A 20,736-nucleotide genomic window follows, 5' to 3' on the forward strand; every position below is an offset into this window, starting at 1 on the left:
TGTACTGTCAGGTTAGATTTTCACTTTCACTGGTAAAACCCAGTGTGTTCTGTGCTGTCATGAGTGCTCCTATCACCTAAAGTGAATGAAGCCAATGAGTCCTTTTATCAATGTGCAGTTTGAATCTTTCTATCAAAATGAAGAGACACAGTGTGATCCGGGAGACATGAAGCACTGCATGTACAACATCCGTATTGAAACAGCAGCTGCTTTGTGGCGAGGCAGTGTCCTGTCGGCATGGTGCGGCCAACAGAGACACGCCACCACCTGCTGGAATTACAGTGGAACTACAGGAGCTATTTGAAGAGAAAGACCAAGTCATAACGTTGCTAAAGTGAATAATAGACGCAATACTTTTAAAGGTTAAGTTATCACTCCTACTGCACCATTGGTTTTAAATTATTTAGTTCTGCTTCCCAGAGCTTGGGACTGTAGATAACCCCCAGAAATTCCTTCGGCTGCAGGTAACAGCAGTCTGCTTGGTGGCAAGCCTCTACCACAGAGGAAGGAAGCTTGTGTGTACAGCTGGAACTCCAATTAGGGTATTGAAACAAACTGGACAGTGAGCACAGCGCGCTCTGGTTTCTGAACACTGTGGCTGAATGCAGTAAGCAGACACTGCACGCTTCTCAATTGAATAGAAACACTCAACACAATGGCGACTGGCTCGTTTTCAAACTGGTCAGATGGAATGGTTTATTTATATTCATCGCAGCATAAAAACAAACAAGATTAACATGGACAGTGAACCCAGGCCTCCCACACAGCATGCAAACCATCCCAGCTTAACATGTGAACACAGACTCTCTGTGTTTTGGTCCTTTTATTTATGTTTTTTTTTTTTTTTTTTAAGAAACCCAATATTCTTAATGAAACTTTTTTCCCCACATTTTATTTATTTATTATTTTTATTTTAAGCGTAGTAAAAGGACTGGCTGATGCACATTTTTCTTTGATAAGTGGACAACTCAGTAAGTGTGTCGAAGAAGGGAGGGCAGAGTAACAAGCCAAAAACACAACAATAACAGCAATAATTATAATCATAAAAAAAATAAAAAAGAATCCATACATGAAATAAAAAGGGGCGTGTCAATCAGACAGCAATGCAGTACCACAGTGGTGTCTGCGGTCTGGAGGCACTTCTGCACACAGCGTATCGACCACAAGGACTTTGGCAGCAGGAGGGGTGAAGCATGCTGGAACGGGAGATTTTACACTAACACAAGGAGAGGGGGTGGGGCTCGTCATACACAGTAGAATTCATTTAAGCAACACATATTCGTACTGAACGTGGAAGAAAAGGTGCCAGCCCCTCCCTCCCCTACGAGAGAGACTGGGATATAGAGTTCAGGAGGCTTCATCAATGAAGCGATCCAGAGTCTGCTTGGATTTCTCCTCCTCTGGGTTTGAGCACAGAGTCTCGTAAAGGCAGCCCCCCCCCCCTCCCTCTCGCTCTGGGCTCCCACCTCACAGGTACAGCTCCTTGGCCTGGATGTGCTGCATCTTCTCCCTCAGGACTCGAAAGCTGGGCCGGACCAGCGGGTCCAGGATCCAGCACTGCTTCATGATGTCGTACACCACGGGGGGGCAGCCATCTGGAGCGTCCATCTTGTAGCCCTTCTCCACCCGCGGGACCACGTCCTTGAGGGCCTGTAGGGGTAGAACACGGGTGAGTGGAGCTGTGATCAGCTCTTACTGCTGAGCGGGGCTGTGATCAGCTCTTACTGCTGAGCGGGGTGTGATCAGCTCTTACTGTTGAGATGCACATCACAGCTGAGCGGGGTGTGATCAGCTCTTACTGTTGAGATGCACATCACAGCTGAGCGGGGTGTGATCAGCTCTTACTGTTGAGATGCACATCACAGCTGAGCGGGGCTGTGATCAGCTCTTACTGTTGAGATGCACATCACAGCTGAGCGGGGTATGATCAGCTCTTACTGTTGAGATGCACATCATGGCTGAGCGGGGTATGATCAGCTCTTACTGTTGAGATGCACATCACAGCTGAGCGGGGTGTGATCAGCTCTTACTGTTGAGATGCACATCACAGCTGAGCGGGGTGTGATCAGCTCTTACTGTTGAGATGCACATCACAGCTGAGCGGGGTGTGATCAGCTCTTACTGTTGAGATGCACATCACAGCTGAGCGGGGTGTGATCAGCTCTTACTGTTGAGATGCACATCACGGCTGAGTGGGGTGTGATCAGCTCTTACTGTTGAGATGCACATCACAGCTGAGTGGGGTGTGATCAGCTCTTACTGTTGAGATGCACATCACAGCTGAGCGGGGTGTGATCAGCTCTTACTGTTGAGATGCACATCACGGCTGAGTGGGGTGTGATCAGCTCTTACTGTTGAGATGCACATCACAGCTGAGTGGGGTGTGATCAGCTCTTACTGTTGAGATGCACATCACAGCTGAGCGGGGCTGTGATCAGCTCTTACTGTTGAGATGCACATCACAGCTGAGCGGGGTGTGATCAGCTCTTACTGTTGAGATGCACATCACAGCTGAGCGGGGTGTGATCAGCTCTTACTGTTGAGATGCACATCACAGCTGAGCGGGGTGTGATCAGCTCTTACTGTTGAGATGCACATCACAGCTGAGCGGGGTGTGATCAGCTCTTACTGCTGAGCGGGGTGTGATCAGCTCTTACTGTTGAGATGCACATCACAGCTGAGCGGGGTGTGATCAGCTCTTACTGTTGAGATGCACATCACAGCTGAGCGGGGTGTGATCAGCTCTTACTGTTGAGATGCAAGCTTATAGGGGCACAACAACTTGAACTTACTTAGGAACAACTTACTGTTAAACAAACAGCATTTTACTTCCTGTGGACATTTCTTGTAGTTTTCAGAGATTTTGTTTTAATGAGTTACAGCAAGAAAAAAGTAGCGGTGGATCGTCCATTGTTTCCCTTTGCTCTCTCTCTCTCTCTGTGAAGCTATTGGAGGGACACCAATCTGTTTCTCTCCCCTTTGCTCAAGTGCTGTGAGTTGCACTACTTACTTTATTAGGTAACTTCTAATACATCTTTTTTATTTTAAATGAGCAAGTGCTGGGCCACCCTAAATATTACCAAGGGAAGGTATTTCAAGTGTTGGCAGTTACCATTGCAAAAATATTTTTGAGGGTAAATATCCCACTCAGGCACTCTGCATTGCTAAGGAATGGATAACGTTTTGGGGGTACCACTGCACTTGTGGGATGGATTGCTGAATTCCCACAACAGGAAGCAGTACTAAATTATTGCAGTTACAATATACAAAAATCATACAGGATATTTTTCATACAGCATGAGCTCCCTCTGCTGGCCACAGTGAAACACTACCCTTAAAACTCTCTTGCTTGTACTGAAAAGGGGAAACAAGGTTAAGTGGCACTGACAATAATTTGAAGTTCAATTGCAAATTGTCTGAAAGGAATACAATTATTGTACGGTAAAAAGCAATAACCCAGGTGCCAGGAGGGCCAGGTTTTGTGCAGGCAACAATCTTCCTTTCCTTTTTTTTTCTTTGCCGTTGCATTGGAGTTATGGGCATGGCACAGATACTCACAATCCTGGGGTAAGGCACTCGGCCGAAGGAGTAGATTTCCCACAGGAGAATTCCATAGCTCCACACGTCAGACTTTGTGGAGAATTTCTACAATACAAACAGGGGAAGACAGTTCAGTTATGGGGAGGGAGAGAGGGGTAACCTTGCTGTGTTTGTTTACTGCCCAGTCCCTCAGCTCTAACCAGTAGACCACACTGCCTCCCAGTCTCTCAGCTCTAACCACTAGACCACACTGCCTCCCAGTCCCTCAGCTCTAACCACTAGACCACACTGCCTCCCAGTCCCTCAGCTCTAACCACTAAACCACACTGCCTCCCAGTCCCTCAGCTCTAACCACTTGCCCACGCTGCCTCCCAGTCTCTCAGCTCTAACCACTAGACCATGCTGCCTCCCAGTCCCTCAGCTCTAACCACTAGACTACGCTGCCTCCCAGTCCTCGTCACCTTTTCCCGCAGTGCCTCCGGGGATGTCCACTTGACGGGCAGCTTGCCCATGTCCTGGGTGGAAGAGGCCTCTTTGGTCAGTCCGAAGTCGCTCACTTTGGCGATGTTGTCCTCAGAGACGAGGACATTGCGTGCCGCCAGGTCTCTGTGGACGAAGTTGTTGGCCTCCAGGTACTCCATGGCCTCACACACGTCGCTGGGGGACAGGAAGAATGTTACACACCTGTTCCTACCAGCCAGTATTACTCAAAAACAGCCCCCACCCTTAAGGTCACTTAGAGAAATAAAAACACAATAAAGCTGTACAGTTTAGTACTAAATTCAGTACTAAATGAAAATGCATTTTTAAAATTAGCAGTGATGTAATCAATGCAATAATTAGCACACACTGGTGTATGTGAACTTTCACACAGTAAGCTGTACCGATATTACATTCCAATAGTACCAGTGCTTCATTTCTGTTTTATTGGATTGTTGTCATCGTCCGAGCCCCTCTGAAGTGATATTAAAGGGGTTACACTGTACACACACCCCTGCGGTATTTTTGTATCTGATCAGTTCTTATAAGAAGCACCTGCTGTATAGAGCTGCTATTTTTCAATGGGAGCAAAAACTTGTTCAATATCTGAAGACTGGACACCTTAAGATGGCTGCCCCTGTTTAGAGGAAGTTGCGATACTCACAGTGAGAACTTGAGCAGACAGTCTGCACCCAGCACAGACCTCCCTCTAGACCGCAGGTAATCCACCAGACTGCCCTGCAGGGGAAAAGCATTGAGACGAGGGACACAAAGTGAACGACTGTGAACCCGCAGCACATTCACAGAGAGGCTCCAGTGACAAGATCACATTGAGAACCAGCAGCACATTCACAGAGAGGCTCCAGTGACAAGATCACATTGAGAACCAGCAGCACATTCACAGAGAGGCTCCAGTGACAAGATCACATTGAGAACCAGCAGCACATTCACAGAGAGGCCCAGTGACAAGATCACGTTGAGAACCAGCAGCACATTCACAGAGAGGCCCAGTGACAAGATCACGTTGAGAACCAGCAGCACATTCACAGAGAGGCCCCAGTGACAAGATCACGTTGAGAACCAGCAGCACATTCACAGAGAGGCCCCGGTGACAAGATCACGTTGAGAACCAGCAGCACATTCACAGAGAGGCCCCAGTGACAAGATCACATTGAGAACCAGCAGCACATTCACAGAGAGGCCCCAGTGACAAGATCACATTGAGAACCAGCAGCACATTCACAGAGAAGCCCCAGTGACAAGATCACATTGAGAACCAGCAGCACATTCACAGAGAGGCCCCAGTGACAAGAACACATTGAGAACCAGCAGCACATTCACAGAGAGGCCCCAGTGACAAGAACACATTGAGAACCAGCAGCACATTCACAGAGAGGCCCAGTGACAAGATCACGTTGAGAACCAGCAACAGATTACAGTGCAATACCTATTGAGTTAGAACAGCTACAGTACTGTCTTCTGGAACATGTACACATTCAGTTCTGCCTTTCCTTAAGAGACCTCAGCCATGCACTGTAACTATGAAGAGACCTCCTTCCTTACCTCAGCCATGCACTGTAACTATGAATAGACCTCCTTCCTTACCTTGGCCATGCACTGTAACTATGAAGAGACCTCCTTCCTTACCTTGGCCATGTACTCTGTAACTATGAAGAGACCGCCCTTCTCCTCCACTATCACCCCCAGGAGCTGCACCAGGTTATTGTGTCGGAGTTGCCTAGAAGTCAGAAGTCAGAGGGAGCACAGTCAGTGCAGAGACAGAGTCAGTAGAGAGACAGAGTCAGTAGAGAGACAGAGTCAGTAGAGAGACAGAGTCAGTAGAGAGACAGAGTCAGTAGAGAGACAGAGTCAGTAGAGAGACACAGACAGTAGAGAGACACAGACAGTAGAGAGACACAGACAGTAGAGAGACACAGACAGTAGACAGACACAGACAGTAGACAGACACAGACAGTAGACAGTAGACAGACACAGACAGTAGACAGTAGACAGACACAGACAGTAGACAGACACAGACAGTAGACAGACACAGACAGTAGACAGACACAGTAACTAGAGACAGTCAGTACAGAGACACAAACAGTACAGAGACACACACATTTCAGAGACACAGTCAGTACAGAGACACACAAGCAGCCTCTGCAATCGCCACAGCTTTCAAACACACTGCTCCCAGGACTGCACTGGCATGATATCCCTACCCCACAGCTTTCAAACACACTGCTCCCAGGACACCACAGCGCTGGAGTGTAACAATGCACTGCTGTATCACGATATGCAGCTTGTGATACAATAGGTCTCATAATACATGTGACAGTCCTGACGGGCTGCTTGTATGGTGCATAAGATTGAATGATGCTTTAATAATAGACTATTCTGTTAAGGCAAAAAACACCTGAGTTTGGGAGAGGATGTATGCATACCAACTATAAAACACTTATTCAAGAACAATTTGGAGAACTATAGGAGATATGCTATGCTTTTAGTCTTGTATCACAATACAAACGATACATACCTCAATTAGATCCAATCTATTCTCAGCATTCATTGATACACTATGCACCTGTACTCAGGAGGTATTCTGGGGATGTTGAAGGCAGTGTGGCTTAGTGGTTAGAGCTGAGGGACGGGTAGCAGTAACACACAAAGACTTGCGTTATATTATTGCTCTTTACCAGATAATGGAAATGCAATTCAGATTTGTCTCTAAAGCCCTCAGGTTTGTATCTCAATTTAAAACATAATAAGTATATTTGTATCATATATCATCTGTCCTGTAAACACAAACTACTAGAAACAGAACAAACGAGATCACCTGCCACATGTAACAATGTAAACGTGGCATTCGTAAGGACTGGCCAACGTTTTCCTTCACATATTCTCAGAATCCACGTCTCTCAATACTTGCTGTCAAGAATGCTGAGTGACATGTGTCTATGCACACACACAGAGATTGGGGATGATATGATCAGAATAAAACACGCGCATACGCACACACACACACACACACACAGAGCTGTAATTAGCAGAGATTAGCGCTGGTCAGAGCACTGTGTAAACCCTCATTATTCCACATAATGGGTAATCCAACTGGTTCGGAAGAGCCTTGATGTTATTAAAGCAGAGACCTGAGAGGCTCCGGGAGGTATGAGTGCAAGTATGGATCAAGCAGACAAGGAAAAGAGAATTTGATATGAAGGACACGAGAACTGATTGCTTCTTTATGATTCTCTATAATGAACGTTTTGTTTATATTATTGCATATTGTATACTGTAGTTATGGATATTTATTCAATTTCACAAGTCATTTGTTACTAGTAATATATATTGAAATACTAAATGAAACGTAATAAATTCAATGGCAAACGATTCCCAGCAGGACTCACGTCATGACGGAGGCCTCAGCGATGAAGGCCTGGGCGGTGGCATCGTGTTTGATGCACTTCACAGCCACCTTATTCCCTCTGTAGTCTCCCAGCATCACATCTGAATCGAGAGAAAACACACTCAACCACATCCTATATTCGAGTTCTGTTTCACACTGAAATAGAATTCGTGCCTTTTTACATGTTCCATCTTAAGCTTCTGTGCCTTACTGAAAGAAGACAGGCCATGTCTTCAAGCGTAGTGTTTACAGAGGGAGTTGCTACAGAACACACTCAAGGGCTAATAAAACTAAAAACTACTTCAGTAGGGATGTTGGATTCCGTTTCATTTCCCAAACTTTAACTTTTAACATATTGGGAATTTTTGCAACCAAACATTTCTTGTCATAAATAATAACATTGATGTTATTGTTTATGACAAAGTATACATATTGAATAAATAACCTCACACTGCACCCCCCCTACTGTATAAACACTGGAGCTGCCCTCTATAAACAGACATGCAGATCTTTAGCACTGGTTAAGTCCCCATGTAAACACACATACACACAAACAAGTTTGTGTACAGCAGGGTACCCACCTCCGAACTCCCCTTTCCCTATGGGCTGCAACAGCTTGAGATCCTTTCTAACGAGAGCCCAGCCACCTGAAAGGGAGACAGCGAGAGTGTGGATCAGAGCCACGCCTCAGCGTCAACACAGTACCAGGACCCAAAGACACCACTGTTTGTATGGCACAATACGAAATAAATGTGAAAGCGGCATGTCGGTAATACAAATATCCTAGCCACACTGTAAAAAATTAGAGCCATCAGCATCATGAAAAAGCAGACCATGCAGGAGCCTAGCCACACTGTAGATATAGAATCAGAGTCATCAGCATCATGAAAAAGCAGACCATGCAGGATCCTAGCCACACTGTAGATAAAGAATCAGAGTCATCAGCATCATGAAAAAGCAGACCATGCAGGATCCTAGCCACACTGTAGATAAAGAATCAGAGTCATCAGCATCATGAAAAAGCAGACCATGCAGGATCCTAGCCACACTGTAGATAAAGAATCAGAGTCATCAGCATCATGAAAAAGCAGACCATGCAGGATCCTAGCCACACTGTAGATAAAGAATCAGAGTCATCAGCATCTGAAAACATAGACCATGCAGGAGCCTAGCCACACTGTAGATAAAGAATCAGAGTCATCAGCATCATGAAAAAGCAGACCATGCAGGATCCTAGCCACACTGTAGATATAGAATCAGAGTCATCGGCAGCATGAAAAAGCAGACCATGCAGGATCCTAGCCACACTGTAGATATAGAATCAGAGTCATCAGCATCATGAAAAAGCAGACCATGCAGGATCCTAGCCACACTGTAGATATAGAATCAGAGTCATCGGCATCTGAAAACATAGACCATGCAGGAGCCTAGCCACACTGTAGATAAAGAATCAGAGTCATCAGCATCATGAAAAAGCAGACCATGCAGGATCCTAGCCACACTGTAGATATAGAATCAGAGTCATCGGCAGCATGAAAAAGCAGACCATGCAGGAGCCTAGCCACACTGTAGATATAGAATCAGAGTCAGCAGCATCTGAAAACATAGACCATGCAGGATCCTAGCCACACTGTAGATAAAGAATCAGAGTCATCAGCATCATGAAAAAGCAGACCATGCAGGATCCTAGCCACACTGTAGATATAGAATCAGAGTCATCGGCAGCATGAAAAAGCAGACCATGCAGGATCCTAGCCACACTGTAGATATAGAATCAGAGTCATCAGCATCATGAAAAAGCAGACCATGCAGGATCCTAGCCACACTGTAGATATAGAATCAGAGTCATCGGCAGCATGAAAAAGTAGGGCTCCAGACTGCGGCTAAAACGGCCGCAAATGTAACAAAAAAAAGGTTTTGGCAACAGTTTTTTCAGGGTTAGGTGCCATTGGCGCCTGTAACACAAACATGCTGCCTCCCTTTAAAAGCATGTGCCAATAGTTATGAACGACTTATGACGCAGTTCTCTATAAAACAAAAAAACAACAGCATATCATGTGTTTTAATAAACTGAAGTGCGAGAAGGACAGTAACAATTTGTTCAAATACAAATGCCTGTAATTGCAGAGGTGCTGCGTTAACACCACCAGAATTCACGAACCCCAGCTTCATGCAACAGTCGGGATGGTGACCAAACATGTGAGTCCTGCTGTGTAAAAATGTAGCTTAAAATGAACAGTTGCAATCAAGAAATTTAGAAGAGCAGCGAAAATCTAAAATAAAAACACACTTAGATTTGTGTGCTGCACACGTGCCATTAACACAATGCCCTGGACACTTAAAATAAATAATCTTTTTAACAAAGGGCTATAATGCAGCAAAAAACAAAATAAGTAAACAAAAAAGGAAGTGAAAAGTATCCTTTGTGAACCCCAATAAACCTTATCTTTCAGCAGTCAAACCATAGAACAGATTCCCCAGTCAACACAAACACAATTTTATCATCTGCCGCCAGCTATCCCAGATATAACACATTTAGTTACATTGTTTACCGTCAGGAGTTTAAGGATGATTTCATTGCGCAGCAGACAGATTCCCCAGGTTGATGATGAGATAATAATCTCTCTTCAGCCAAAGAAACAGGCATGGTAATTTAAGATGTTACCATAATGAAAAACAGTAATGTAGTGTGAGTTTTGTACTAAAGAAGGGTCGGCTGTTGTTGAAGTTTCTCTCTCAAACTGACCATTTTAAGAAAGGTGAAAGCAGACCGCACAGAAATACTTAGGACTGTAATTAGGAAGTGTGTTGCTGAGAAAAAAAAAAAAAACATTTAGGGAATTAAAAATGAAATGTACTGCAGCTTACTTGATTGCAGTAAACCTAAACGTAGCTCTCAGAACATAAGAAAGTTTACAAACGAGAGGAGGCCATTCAGCCCATCTTGCTCGTTTGGTTGTTAGTTTGGTTGTCAAGCAGCTTCTTGAAGGATCCCAGGGTGCCAGCTTCAACAACATTACTGGGGAGTTGGTTCCAGACTCTCACAATTCTCTGTGTAAAAAAGTGCCTCCTATCTTCTGTTCTGAATGCCCCTTTATCTAATCTCCATTTGTGACCCCTGGTCCTTGTTTCTTTTTTCAGGTCAAAAAAGTCCCCTGGGTCGACTTTGTCTATACCTTTTAGGATTTTGAATGTTTGAATCAGATCGCCGCGTAGTCTTCTTTGTTCAAGACTGAATAGATTCAATTCTTTTAGCCTGTCTGCATACAACAGCCTTTTAAACCTGGGATAATTCTGGTTGCTCTTCTTTGCACTCTTTCTAGAGCAGCAATATCCTTTTTGTAACGAGGTGACCAGAACTGAACACAATATTCTAGGTGAGGTCTTACTAATGCATTGCAAAGTTTTAACATTACTTCCCTTGACTTAAATTCAACACGTCTCACAATATATCTGGGCATCTTGTTGGCCTTTTTTATAGCTTCCCCATATTGTCTAGACAAAGACATTTCTGAGTCAACAAACTCCTAGGTCTTTTTCATAGTTCCCTTCTTCAATTTCAGTATCTCCCATATGATATTTATAATGCACATTTTTATTGCCTGCTTGCAGTACTTTACACTTTTCTCTATTAAATGTAATTTGCCATGTGTCTGCCCAGTTCTGAATGTTGTCTAGATCATTTTGAATGACCTTTGCTGCTGCAACAGTGTTTGCCACTCCTCCTATTTTTGTGTCGTCTGCAAATTTAACAAGTTTGCTTACTATACTAGACTCTAAATCATTAATGTAGGATCAGGATATCCTGTTTGTAACATGGTCTGCTACAAACAGGATATCCTGCACGCTGCACTGCTTTCCGCATCACTACAGAAAAAGATACCACAGATGTCGTTACTGGGGTATTTTTAAACAGGATCAGGTTATTTTCAGTGTTGAAACTCACTGCGCTAAATTCATAGCACCTGCTTCATTAAGTTTTTACAGAACAAAAACTGAAAGAACATACAGGCTGGTTCCAAAGCCAGCGGACAAGTCAGAGCCGGGTTTAGCATTAATTAATACACGTTATCCTCCTATTGTTGCAGTGAGTTACCTTGAGTACACCTGACCTACATAGATAAGACGCAGATGAACTGTATTCTGCATGCACGTACATACAGATGGGTGGAGATGGATGCGCTTAAACGTGATAAAGAATGTCCTTATCAAGTTTCAACCAGACATGCATGGAATGACTCAAACTGTGTTCGCAACAAAACACATTACTTACCTAGGGCCCTGTGAAATCAGTTTGATTTTTTGGTATTTTCCCTTTTTTTTCTTATTTCTTTTTTTCCCTTCTAAAAAATGTATATTCTGTGTTTCCGTTATTTTAAATCAAAATGGTTTGATACAGTGATTAAAATGAAGTAGCCTAACAATTATGTGCAAAATCCTTATTCAGAATTGGATTGCAATGGCAGAAATTATGCTTTGACAGAAAAGATACCAACAATGTTCACTAAATGTTCCTGCAATTACTCAGTACACTGTTACACTTTCCAGTGAGAGATCTGCCTCGGCACACACCGCAACACAATCAACAACAAACTCCTGTCTGCTGCGTGCAGATTCCACACTGTGTGATCGGGGTTTGTAGTGCATGGGAGCCTCGCTGCTTCACTTTATATGCGATGGGATTCTTTACATGGATATGGGACTTTAAAATGATTTTTGCAGGTATCTTTTCAGGTCCAGTCAATTGAATGTAGATAGCATTGCAGAACATCACAGCACCTGATTCGTAGAAGTCATTAGGGAACTGACCTACTCACATTTTGTTCATTGCCAAGCTTTGTAGCCAATGTGTTTTTCCAGTTGTAAAATGCCTTTCTGACATTCTGAAAGGCTGTTACTAGTGACGTAACCTCGCCTGCAGCGTGGTGAAAAAAAGCCTGCTCTCCGCTGCGTCTCTGCGGCTCTTAGCAACGTGCAGCGACATAGTCAATGCCTGCCCTGCATTATCTTTCACAGTCAGGATTGTTTTGATATTTGTATTCATGTGCCCTTGATCAGAAATCAGTGTTACGCCGTTGTTTTTGATTCATCAGGAGAATGTCTGCTCAGAGAGGTACATGGGAGCCCCTCAATATGAATATTCATGTCTCTACCACGTGTTACATACTGTAGGCAGGGCTGCTGTCTGCTGACAGTGTGGGCTGCTGTGCAGCTCAGCATGTAGTTTTAATCCCTTGCCTTCTGACCAAAATCAATTGTCATTATTAATGAATTAACAGAAATGAGGGACAACACCCACAAACAGAGCACTTCACGATCGGTTTTCAAACATTGCACAGTTGACGATTTTTCAGAAATCTTTTAATGAACATTTTTTCAAGCGACAGTTATATTTTGGGAATAGTATTTTATCTAAAATAAGAAATCCCACCCTGTGAAGTGAAGAATCAGCATTGCTTTGAAAAGTTGTTTTATTCAACGGTTGCTTCCACAATGGTTTTCAAATCGGTGTCATCTGGGAAGTGGTAAATAAAGCACTAGGGCTGGTCGTGCATATTTATAAACCAGTTAATCCCCTGGGAAGCTGTGTACACCTTGGAGAGGAAGATAACAAGAACGACAGGCTAGTGAGTTCATCAAACACCCAATCACGTTTCTGATTGAAGTGGAAACAACGATGAAGCGATCAAACACCCAATCACGTTTCTGATTGAAGTGGAAACAACGATGAAGCGATCAAACACCCAATCACGTTTCTAACTGAAGTGGAAACAATGAAGCGATCAAATACCCAATCACGTTTCTAACTGAAGTGGAAACAACGATGAAGCAATCAAACACCCAATCACGTTTCTAACTGAAGTGGAAACAACGATGAAGCAATCAAACACCCAATCACGTTTCTAACTGAAGTGGAAACAACGATGAAGCAATCAAACACCCAATCACGTTTCTAACTGAAGTGGAAACAACGATGAAGCAATCAAACACCCAATCACGTTTCTAACTGAAGTGGAAACAACGATGAAGCAATCAAACACCCAATCAAGTTTCTAACTGAAGTGGAAACAATGAAGCGATCAAACACCCAATCACGTTTCTAACTGAAGTGGAAACAACGATGAAGCAATCAAACACCCAATCACGTTTCTAACTGAAGTGGAAACAACGATGAAGCAATCAAACACCCAATCACGTTTCTAACTGAAGTGGAAACAACGATGAAGCAATCAAACACCCAATCACGTTTCTAACTGAAGTGGAAACAACGATGAAGCGATCAAACACCCAATCACGTTTCTAACTGAAGTGGAAACAATGAAGCGATCAAACACCCAATCACGTTTCTAACTGAAGTGGAAACAACGATGAAGCAATCAAACACCCAATCACGTTTCTAACTGAAGTGGAAACAACGATGAAGCGATCAAACACCCAATCACGTTTCTAACTGAAGTGGAAACAACGATGAAGCAATCAAACACCCAATCACGTTTCTAACTGAAGTGGAAACAACGATGAAGCAATCAAACACCCAATCACGTTTCTAACTGAAGTGGAAACAACGATGAAGCAATCAAACACCCAATCACGTTCCTAACTGAAGTGGAAACAACGATGAAGCAATCAAACACCCAATCACGTTTCTAACTGAAGTGGAAACAATGAAGCGATCAAACACCCAATCACGTTTCTAACTGAAGTGGAAACAATGAAGCGATCAAACACCCAATCACGTTTCTGATTGAAGTGGAAACAACGATGAAGCAATCAAACACCCAATCACATGTTTCTGACTGAAACAGATGCCATGAAGTTCTCCCAGTCAGATGGGATGCATAGCCGTATGTCAAAGAAATATCATTGGTCCACACTGGGTTATAACTGGGCTTGCTCCTTTTAGAGCAACCTATTTAAATTTTGAGCAGATTCGGGTTCTTTATTGAAAAATCACACAACCGGTTCATTGTTGCAGGGGCTTTGCTACTCAATGCAATTATTTTCCATCTATTCTTTGCTTGTGACCAGCAGCTGACCAAATGCAGTCGGAGTGGAGACATCCAAGCTGAATAAAATCACAGCAATTGAAAACGTGTGTCAATCATACCTGACACTTTCCTATTGGTAATTCTGCATAGCAGTGTCTCCGCCCCACTCAATCATGACGTGTCGTCAGCTCAGCTGGTTAGAAACGACTCTAGACTGAACGTATCATACGTGCTGTATTATTAACAAGCTTCAAGGGGTTCCAATGAAGAAACCCAATCACATACTCAGATTATTACAGTATCCTGAGAGCCCCTACAAAAAGAAATGTCAAAATGTCCAAGTTGTAAAAGATTGTAGGAGTATGGGCAGCACAGCCACAGTAAGGCATGTGTTTGGTTGCAAGTTTTTCTTCAGACTGAACAGTCTGGGTGGCCGCTGACTGCAGACACTGGAAGCAGGAGTGTTTCTACAACAAGGACTTACTTCTGGAGAATTCGTCTTGAGCAGCCACCGTTCCTTCCATGAGTTTGGGTTTGATCAATTTAGTACACAGTCCATCTGCATCTGTGGTGTAATGCTGGAGACAAAGACAAACAGCAGGGAATGCTTTATTATTACCTACTTCATCTGGAAGCCCAGCACAATTACAAAGCCATGTGTCTGTACTTGTACCACATCAAATAATTAATACAGAAATCATTTTTTTTAAAAATCACATGAGTTGCTCAAAACTCCTAAAACTGTAAAATGTACTAAAGCTAAGGAACAGAGGGGGGCTTTTATTTACAATGATTAAAATGTACCGACAGGTTGGATCTGGTCCAAATAGAGAGAGGTGAGAGGGGCAGGAGGGGCACCCAGGGCCTCCCAGCTCAGAGGGGACGCACTGTCATTCCCCATAGGGGAGAGGGGCAGGAGGGGGACCCAGGGCCTCCCGGCTCAGAGCGGACGCACTGTCATTCCTCATAGGGGAGAAGGGCAGGAGGGGGACCCAGGGCCTCCCAGCTCAGAGGGGAGAGGGGCACCCAGGGCCTCCCAGCTCAGAGGGGACGCACTGTCATTCCCCATAGGGGAGAGGGGCAGGAGGGGGACCCAGGGCCTCCCGGGTCAGAGGGGACGCACTGTCATTCCTCATAGGGGAGAGGGGCAGGAGGGGCACCCAGGGCCTCCCGGCTCAGAGAGGACGCACTGTCATTCCCCATAGGGGAGAGGGGCACCCAGGGCCTCCCGGCTCAGAGAGGACTCACTGTCATTCCCCATAGGGGAGAGGGGCACCCAGGGCCTCCTGGCTCAGAGGGGACTCACTGTCATATAATTAGAGATATCACCAGTATCATGAACAAGCAGTCTCCTCTGCATCTACAAAGTAGGCACAGCGCTCCCTCTATATTTCACTGTTCCATAATTCAGGAATTGGTCAATTCAGTCAGGCCTGTTAACAGTAAATTATACAAGTACTGTGCTTTGCTTTTGAAGCCAGTTCTTCCATGACTTTCCAATGGTTATACTCTGCATTTACCGTAGTTTACCCTGGCTTCCACGTTTAATATGCTTCATCATATCTCTCTGGGCTTTACAATGCTTACTAATGCTTTCCCATACTTTAATACACCTTGCTATGGTTTTACTATGGGAAACTTTGAAAAGGGAAACCCATCCACTAATTTCATAACTTTTATTGGACAGGGGTATTGAAGACAAGAACCTGGATATGAATCTGCATTACTGGCTGTGTCACAGCTGAGAGGAACAGAAAGAAGTGGACCCATCTGTTAGTGTGTGAGTGACAGAGTGGAACATGTGGTCTGATCATTAGAAACCACAGCCCTGCAGATTGCACCTTTCCGAACAGCACATGTGCACAGACTACACAAATACAAGGCTCAGCTCACTGTCCCAGACTGAGGCGTGCTAACCCTTCAGCACAGCCGCTTCCCCTTTTCCTTTGCAGGCTATCTCTCTATGCTGATTTGTAAACCAGAAGTCTTCAGTGTTTACTGCTAGAACTCATACGTTAAGATGGAAAAAGAGATCCCAAAAAGCCTGGAAAGTTGTCTCTTCAACCCCATGACAACTTTGAGGTCCTGCCACTGGTTCTGCAGAGACACTGAACGGGTGCGTGGGTTCTGATAAACACTTTGCTACACTAATGTATTATTTATCATTTTTATTTTGGATTATAATGGAAACAAAGTGATACATTGCAGACCTATGCTTTCAAATAAAATTATCAAATTAACTGATTTATTATTATTATTATTATTATTATATGAAGCCGATTGTGTATGAAGAGAAATAAAAACGAACAAAACTAGCAAAAGTTCACCCACAACTTTTAAACGCTCAATTTTAAATCTAAGGTAAAACAAAGAAAAAAAAGAAATGAAAAAAAGTTGTGTACAATTCTACCCATAGATCATGTTTGTTTAGTTATTACTGTTATTAATTGTTAGAATTAAACACACATAGAATATTTAGGTTGCTATTAGATGTGTTATTTTATTCTGTTGTGTTGTGCACTGAGCAGCTAATGTGTTACTGTAGCTTTAATTAGGAGAGTGACGCGCACTGTGACGTTGCTGCTAACTGCTTGTGTTTTCCAATGATCATCTTCAGATCGGGATGGGTTTAGTGAATGCTCTGCACCGCAATGGGGTCATTCACAAGACAACCCCACCCCAAACTGAAAAGATTTTGGGGTTCTAAAAATGAATGAACCCTCGAGTCGGACACAAACACACACAGGGGTATGCGCACAGAGAGAGACACAGCGTTTGTAATCTCTCTCTTTCTCACCTCCACGAGCTGCATGAGGTTATCGAAGTACTCCTCCTCATCGATTGACAGCTTGCCGTTGTGGTAGATGATGCGGTAGTGCTCCACCTTGCCCTCACAGCTCACGCACAGCGTGTAGTCTCCGGGGTAGTTTGTGCTCTCACGGACCAGGAAGAGGCCGATCTCGGGGGGGTAGAGGAGCCGCTCTGCCTGCTCCCGTGGGATCTTCCCGTGGAACCAGCTGCAGAGAAACAGACACACACGCCTATCAATCCATACACAGGATAGTTGTTATAATAAAGCAATATTAAGCAATATAACTGTATCCCACTGCTCAGCACGGATGACTTGTAAAGACCCTCCAGGTAGACATTATTATTTATTTCTTAGCAGACGCCCTTATCCAGGGCGACTTACATCCCATGATTGCGTGACCAGTCTGCTAAACACAATGTACTGTGAGCTATTGTTCTCTCTCCAACACTGAACACCTCCTACAAATTCACTGCAAGTGCTGTACTATTCAAATTATTATTAACAGCTTTATTAATTAAAACACCACTACATTTTGAGTATATGTATGGCCATGTGTGTAGTTTTAATCTGGCTGCTTTCACTTTTTACGGCGTACAATGCAGAAATGTCTTCCTCCAAATGTGTGTGGTGGTCGAGTTGGGTCACGTCTGATATTGCACCCATGCTTCTGATCGGGTTAAACTATCCTGACAAACTTTAGGGACAGTTGACTATGTTCACAAGCACACCGCTGAAGAGCACACAAAGTTTCATTCTGAAGAGAAGGCAGTTGGTCAAACTTCATTAAACACAGGAAAGAAGTGATTGCTCCACGTGTTATTTTAACCAGGGGTCCACTTTCATACAAGCTGTAGGGTATTCTTCATTTTAATGAACTATTTCGATTTTCCCATGCACAATAGATTAGTGGGGTGGTCTTTTTATTTACCCAGAAGGCCACTGCATTGTAATGAAGCACTGCAATTGAATCTGAGTTTGTTCACAAGCAGCACCAGCTGTGCTCCTGGGTTTCACAGCTTTTTAGTGTATCTGTTTTATTAGATTGCATCTGCTTTACTTCTCTACAGCTTTCTAATTCACTTTCAGCTTGACATGCTTGTAGCGCTGGAACAAATATGCCACAAGCTCAACACATGTATGGAATTTATTCAGGGGCACAATCACGACATTTCTTCATTTCAATGAACTGAATTAAAAACATATTGTGCAAAGAAAAGCATCTGAATTAAAGGCCAGGCTACTGCACAGAACATTGCTACTCTCCTTTAGAGTTCACTTGAAGTGGGACCAGGTTTATTTTATTAGTTTTCTCTCTCATAGGGTATGAATTACACTTTTGTTTTCCAGCTAATTAAAGAAAGAATATTCTAATATTTCTTTCAATTTTGAAAGACTATTCAAAGATGAAAAGCCCATGCGCATCCCAGCACTGTGGGAATGAAGTATTTAGACTGGTGCTTGTTATTATATTAGGGTGCAGGGTGTCTGTGCTGGAGAGCTAGGAATGGAGTGCTGGAAACATGCTGGCTTCCCATTGATGGAATGGGATTTGGTTTATTTTCTATAAGCTCCTGCACATACCAGTTCTCACCACCAGGGGGCAGACCCTACAAGGCTCAGACTCCCACAATCAGCACTTAACTGACAGGCCTGGCCTTGCTCTCTCTGTGTTTCCTACTACATGCACTCTATGATAGATCCCACTGGACTGCTTCAACCCCATCACTTTCAATCATGCACTTTTAAAGAATATGTCCTAAATATGCAGAATACCATGTATACAGTTCAGTTTATGTTCTAGTATGCTGTGTGTGCAACTAAATAATAGGGTCATGTTTTGGAATACTGTTTAAACACCTCAGGGACCAAAATCTCAATCAACTTTGTTTCCAGTGTTTCCAAGTGTCTCCAACAAACAGCACTGCTCAGGCAGTGAGGGATCAAGAAGGACAAGTGTCTCCAGAAAACAGCACTAAAGAGGCAGTGAGGGATCAAGAAGGACAAGTGTCTCTAGCAAACAGCACTGCTCAGGCAGTAAGGGATCATGAAGGGCAAGTGTCTCCAGCAAACAGCACTGCTCAGGCAGTGAGGGATCAAGAAGGACATGCGTCTCCAGCAAACAGCACTGCTCAGGCAGTGAGGGATCAAGAAGGGCAAGTGTCTCTAGCAAACAGCACTGCTCAGGCAGTGAGGGATCAAGAAGGACAAGTGTCTCTAGCAAACAGCACTGCTCAGGCAGTGAGGGATCAAGAAGGGCAAGTGTCTCCCGCAAACAGCACTGCTCAGGCAGTGAGGGATCAAGAAGGACATGCGTCTCCAGCAAACAGCACTGCTCAGGCAGTGAGGGATCAAGAAGGACAAGTGTCTCCAGCAAACAGCACTGCTCAGGCAGCGAGGGATCAAGAAGGACAAGTGTCTCCAGCAAACAGCACTGCTCAGGCAGCGAGGGATCAAGAAGGACAAGTGTCTCCAGCAAACAGCACTGCTCAGGCAGCGAGGGATCAAGAAGGAAGATGAAGAAATGCAACCTGAAACTGGAACATTTAGATTCTGGGATTCCAAATGCACTAAAATATAGAAATAGCCTACCTGCTTCTAAGCAACTACAGGAAGCTTCTTAGCCTGAGATTGTGAAATGAACATGCCGCGATATGATTGCAGATGTAAAAGTGGTCCCATCAGAACAGAAGAGGGTGAGCTTTTAGACTCCAAATCAACTAACCTCACAAAGATCACAAGAGCTGGACTTAGAACTGACAAAATCCATTGTGGCGACTGAATGATTTTACATGATCTTATCAAAAAAAAAATCAACTTATTGATGCAAGGTTCAAATAAACCCTTGAAGTCACAATTCATACAAGTTCCGAAGTTCTAGGGTTAGTTAGGGTTGAGTGCAGGGTGTCTCTTATAGGAGAAGACATGTCATCTCGTGCAGTTTGGGGTCCTGGCTGCTCAAACTGTGTGAAATTCTTTCTGTTACAAGACGACACGGGTCAGGATACAACATGCATCATGAAACATTTCATGATTCAAAAGGACTTGTGCTCTGCAGTGATTTGTTTCCCAGCACAATCCCTGAATACGATTAAGCAGCCACCCCATCCCCATGGTACTCACGGCATGAGGCTGAGCTTGCTCCCTGATTTCACTCCTTCCCTTTTCTGCACATAGTTCGCTGGGATGATGCCCTCCCGCCCCACAATGTTTTTCGCTTTGTACCAGTTTGGGTCCTATAATAAAATATCAGGAGAGGAAAACATGTTATCAACTAAAAAATAATAACAATAAAAAAAATGGATCAAGCAGACAAACGTTTGAGGAGACTGATAAAGGAAGAGGCCGGAGTACAGCCCCTCTTTTCAGTAGGTGGTAAACACTCGCACAGAGCTGAAGCAGCACCACTGTTGTTTTGAATGATGTTTATAGTGTAGCGAGTCCTCCACAATGTAGTTTTCTATTATTATAACACAGTGGTTTGAATGATGTTTATAGTGTATGTGAGTCCT

General features: G+C 43.8%; 1 protein-coding gene across 1 annotated transcript in view; it reads right to left on the reverse strand.

Annotated features, from left to right (window-relative positions):
* Positions 1-667: 667 nt before the first annotated feature.
* csk (C-terminal Src kinase) overlaps positions 668-20,736 on the reverse strand; it is an 82,108-nt gene continuing 62,039 nt past the window's right edge. Inside the window, exons 5-14 of the mRNA XM_058998386.1 lie at positions 20,348-20,460; positions 17,213-17,432; positions 14,900-14,993; positions 8,008-8,073; positions 7,428-7,527; positions 5,668-5,758; positions 4,685-4,758; positions 4,002-4,197; positions 3,559-3,645; positions 668-1,650 (exon numbers count right to left, since the gene is read on the reverse strand). Coding sequence (XP_058854369.1) covers positions 1,468-1,650; positions 3,559-3,645; positions 4,002-4,197; positions 4,685-4,758; positions 5,668-5,758; positions 7,428-7,527; positions 8,008-8,073; positions 14,900-14,993; positions 17,213-17,432; positions 20,348-20,460 — 1,224 coding nt within the window. The 3' untranslated portion in view covers positions 668-1,467. The remainder of the gene's footprint in view (positions 1,651-3,558; positions 3,646-4,001; positions 4,198-4,684; positions 4,759-5,667; positions 5,759-7,427; positions 7,528-8,007; positions 8,074-14,899; positions 14,994-17,212; positions 17,433-20,347; positions 20,461-20,736) is intronic.

This window comes from Acipenser ruthenus, chromosome 24 (assembly GCF_902713425.1).
Source record: "Acipenser ruthenus chromosome 24, fAciRut3.2 maternal haplotype, whole genome shotgun sequence".
NCBI lineage: Eukaryota > Metazoa > Chordata > Actinopteri > Acipenseriformes > Acipenseridae > Acipenser > Acipenser ruthenus.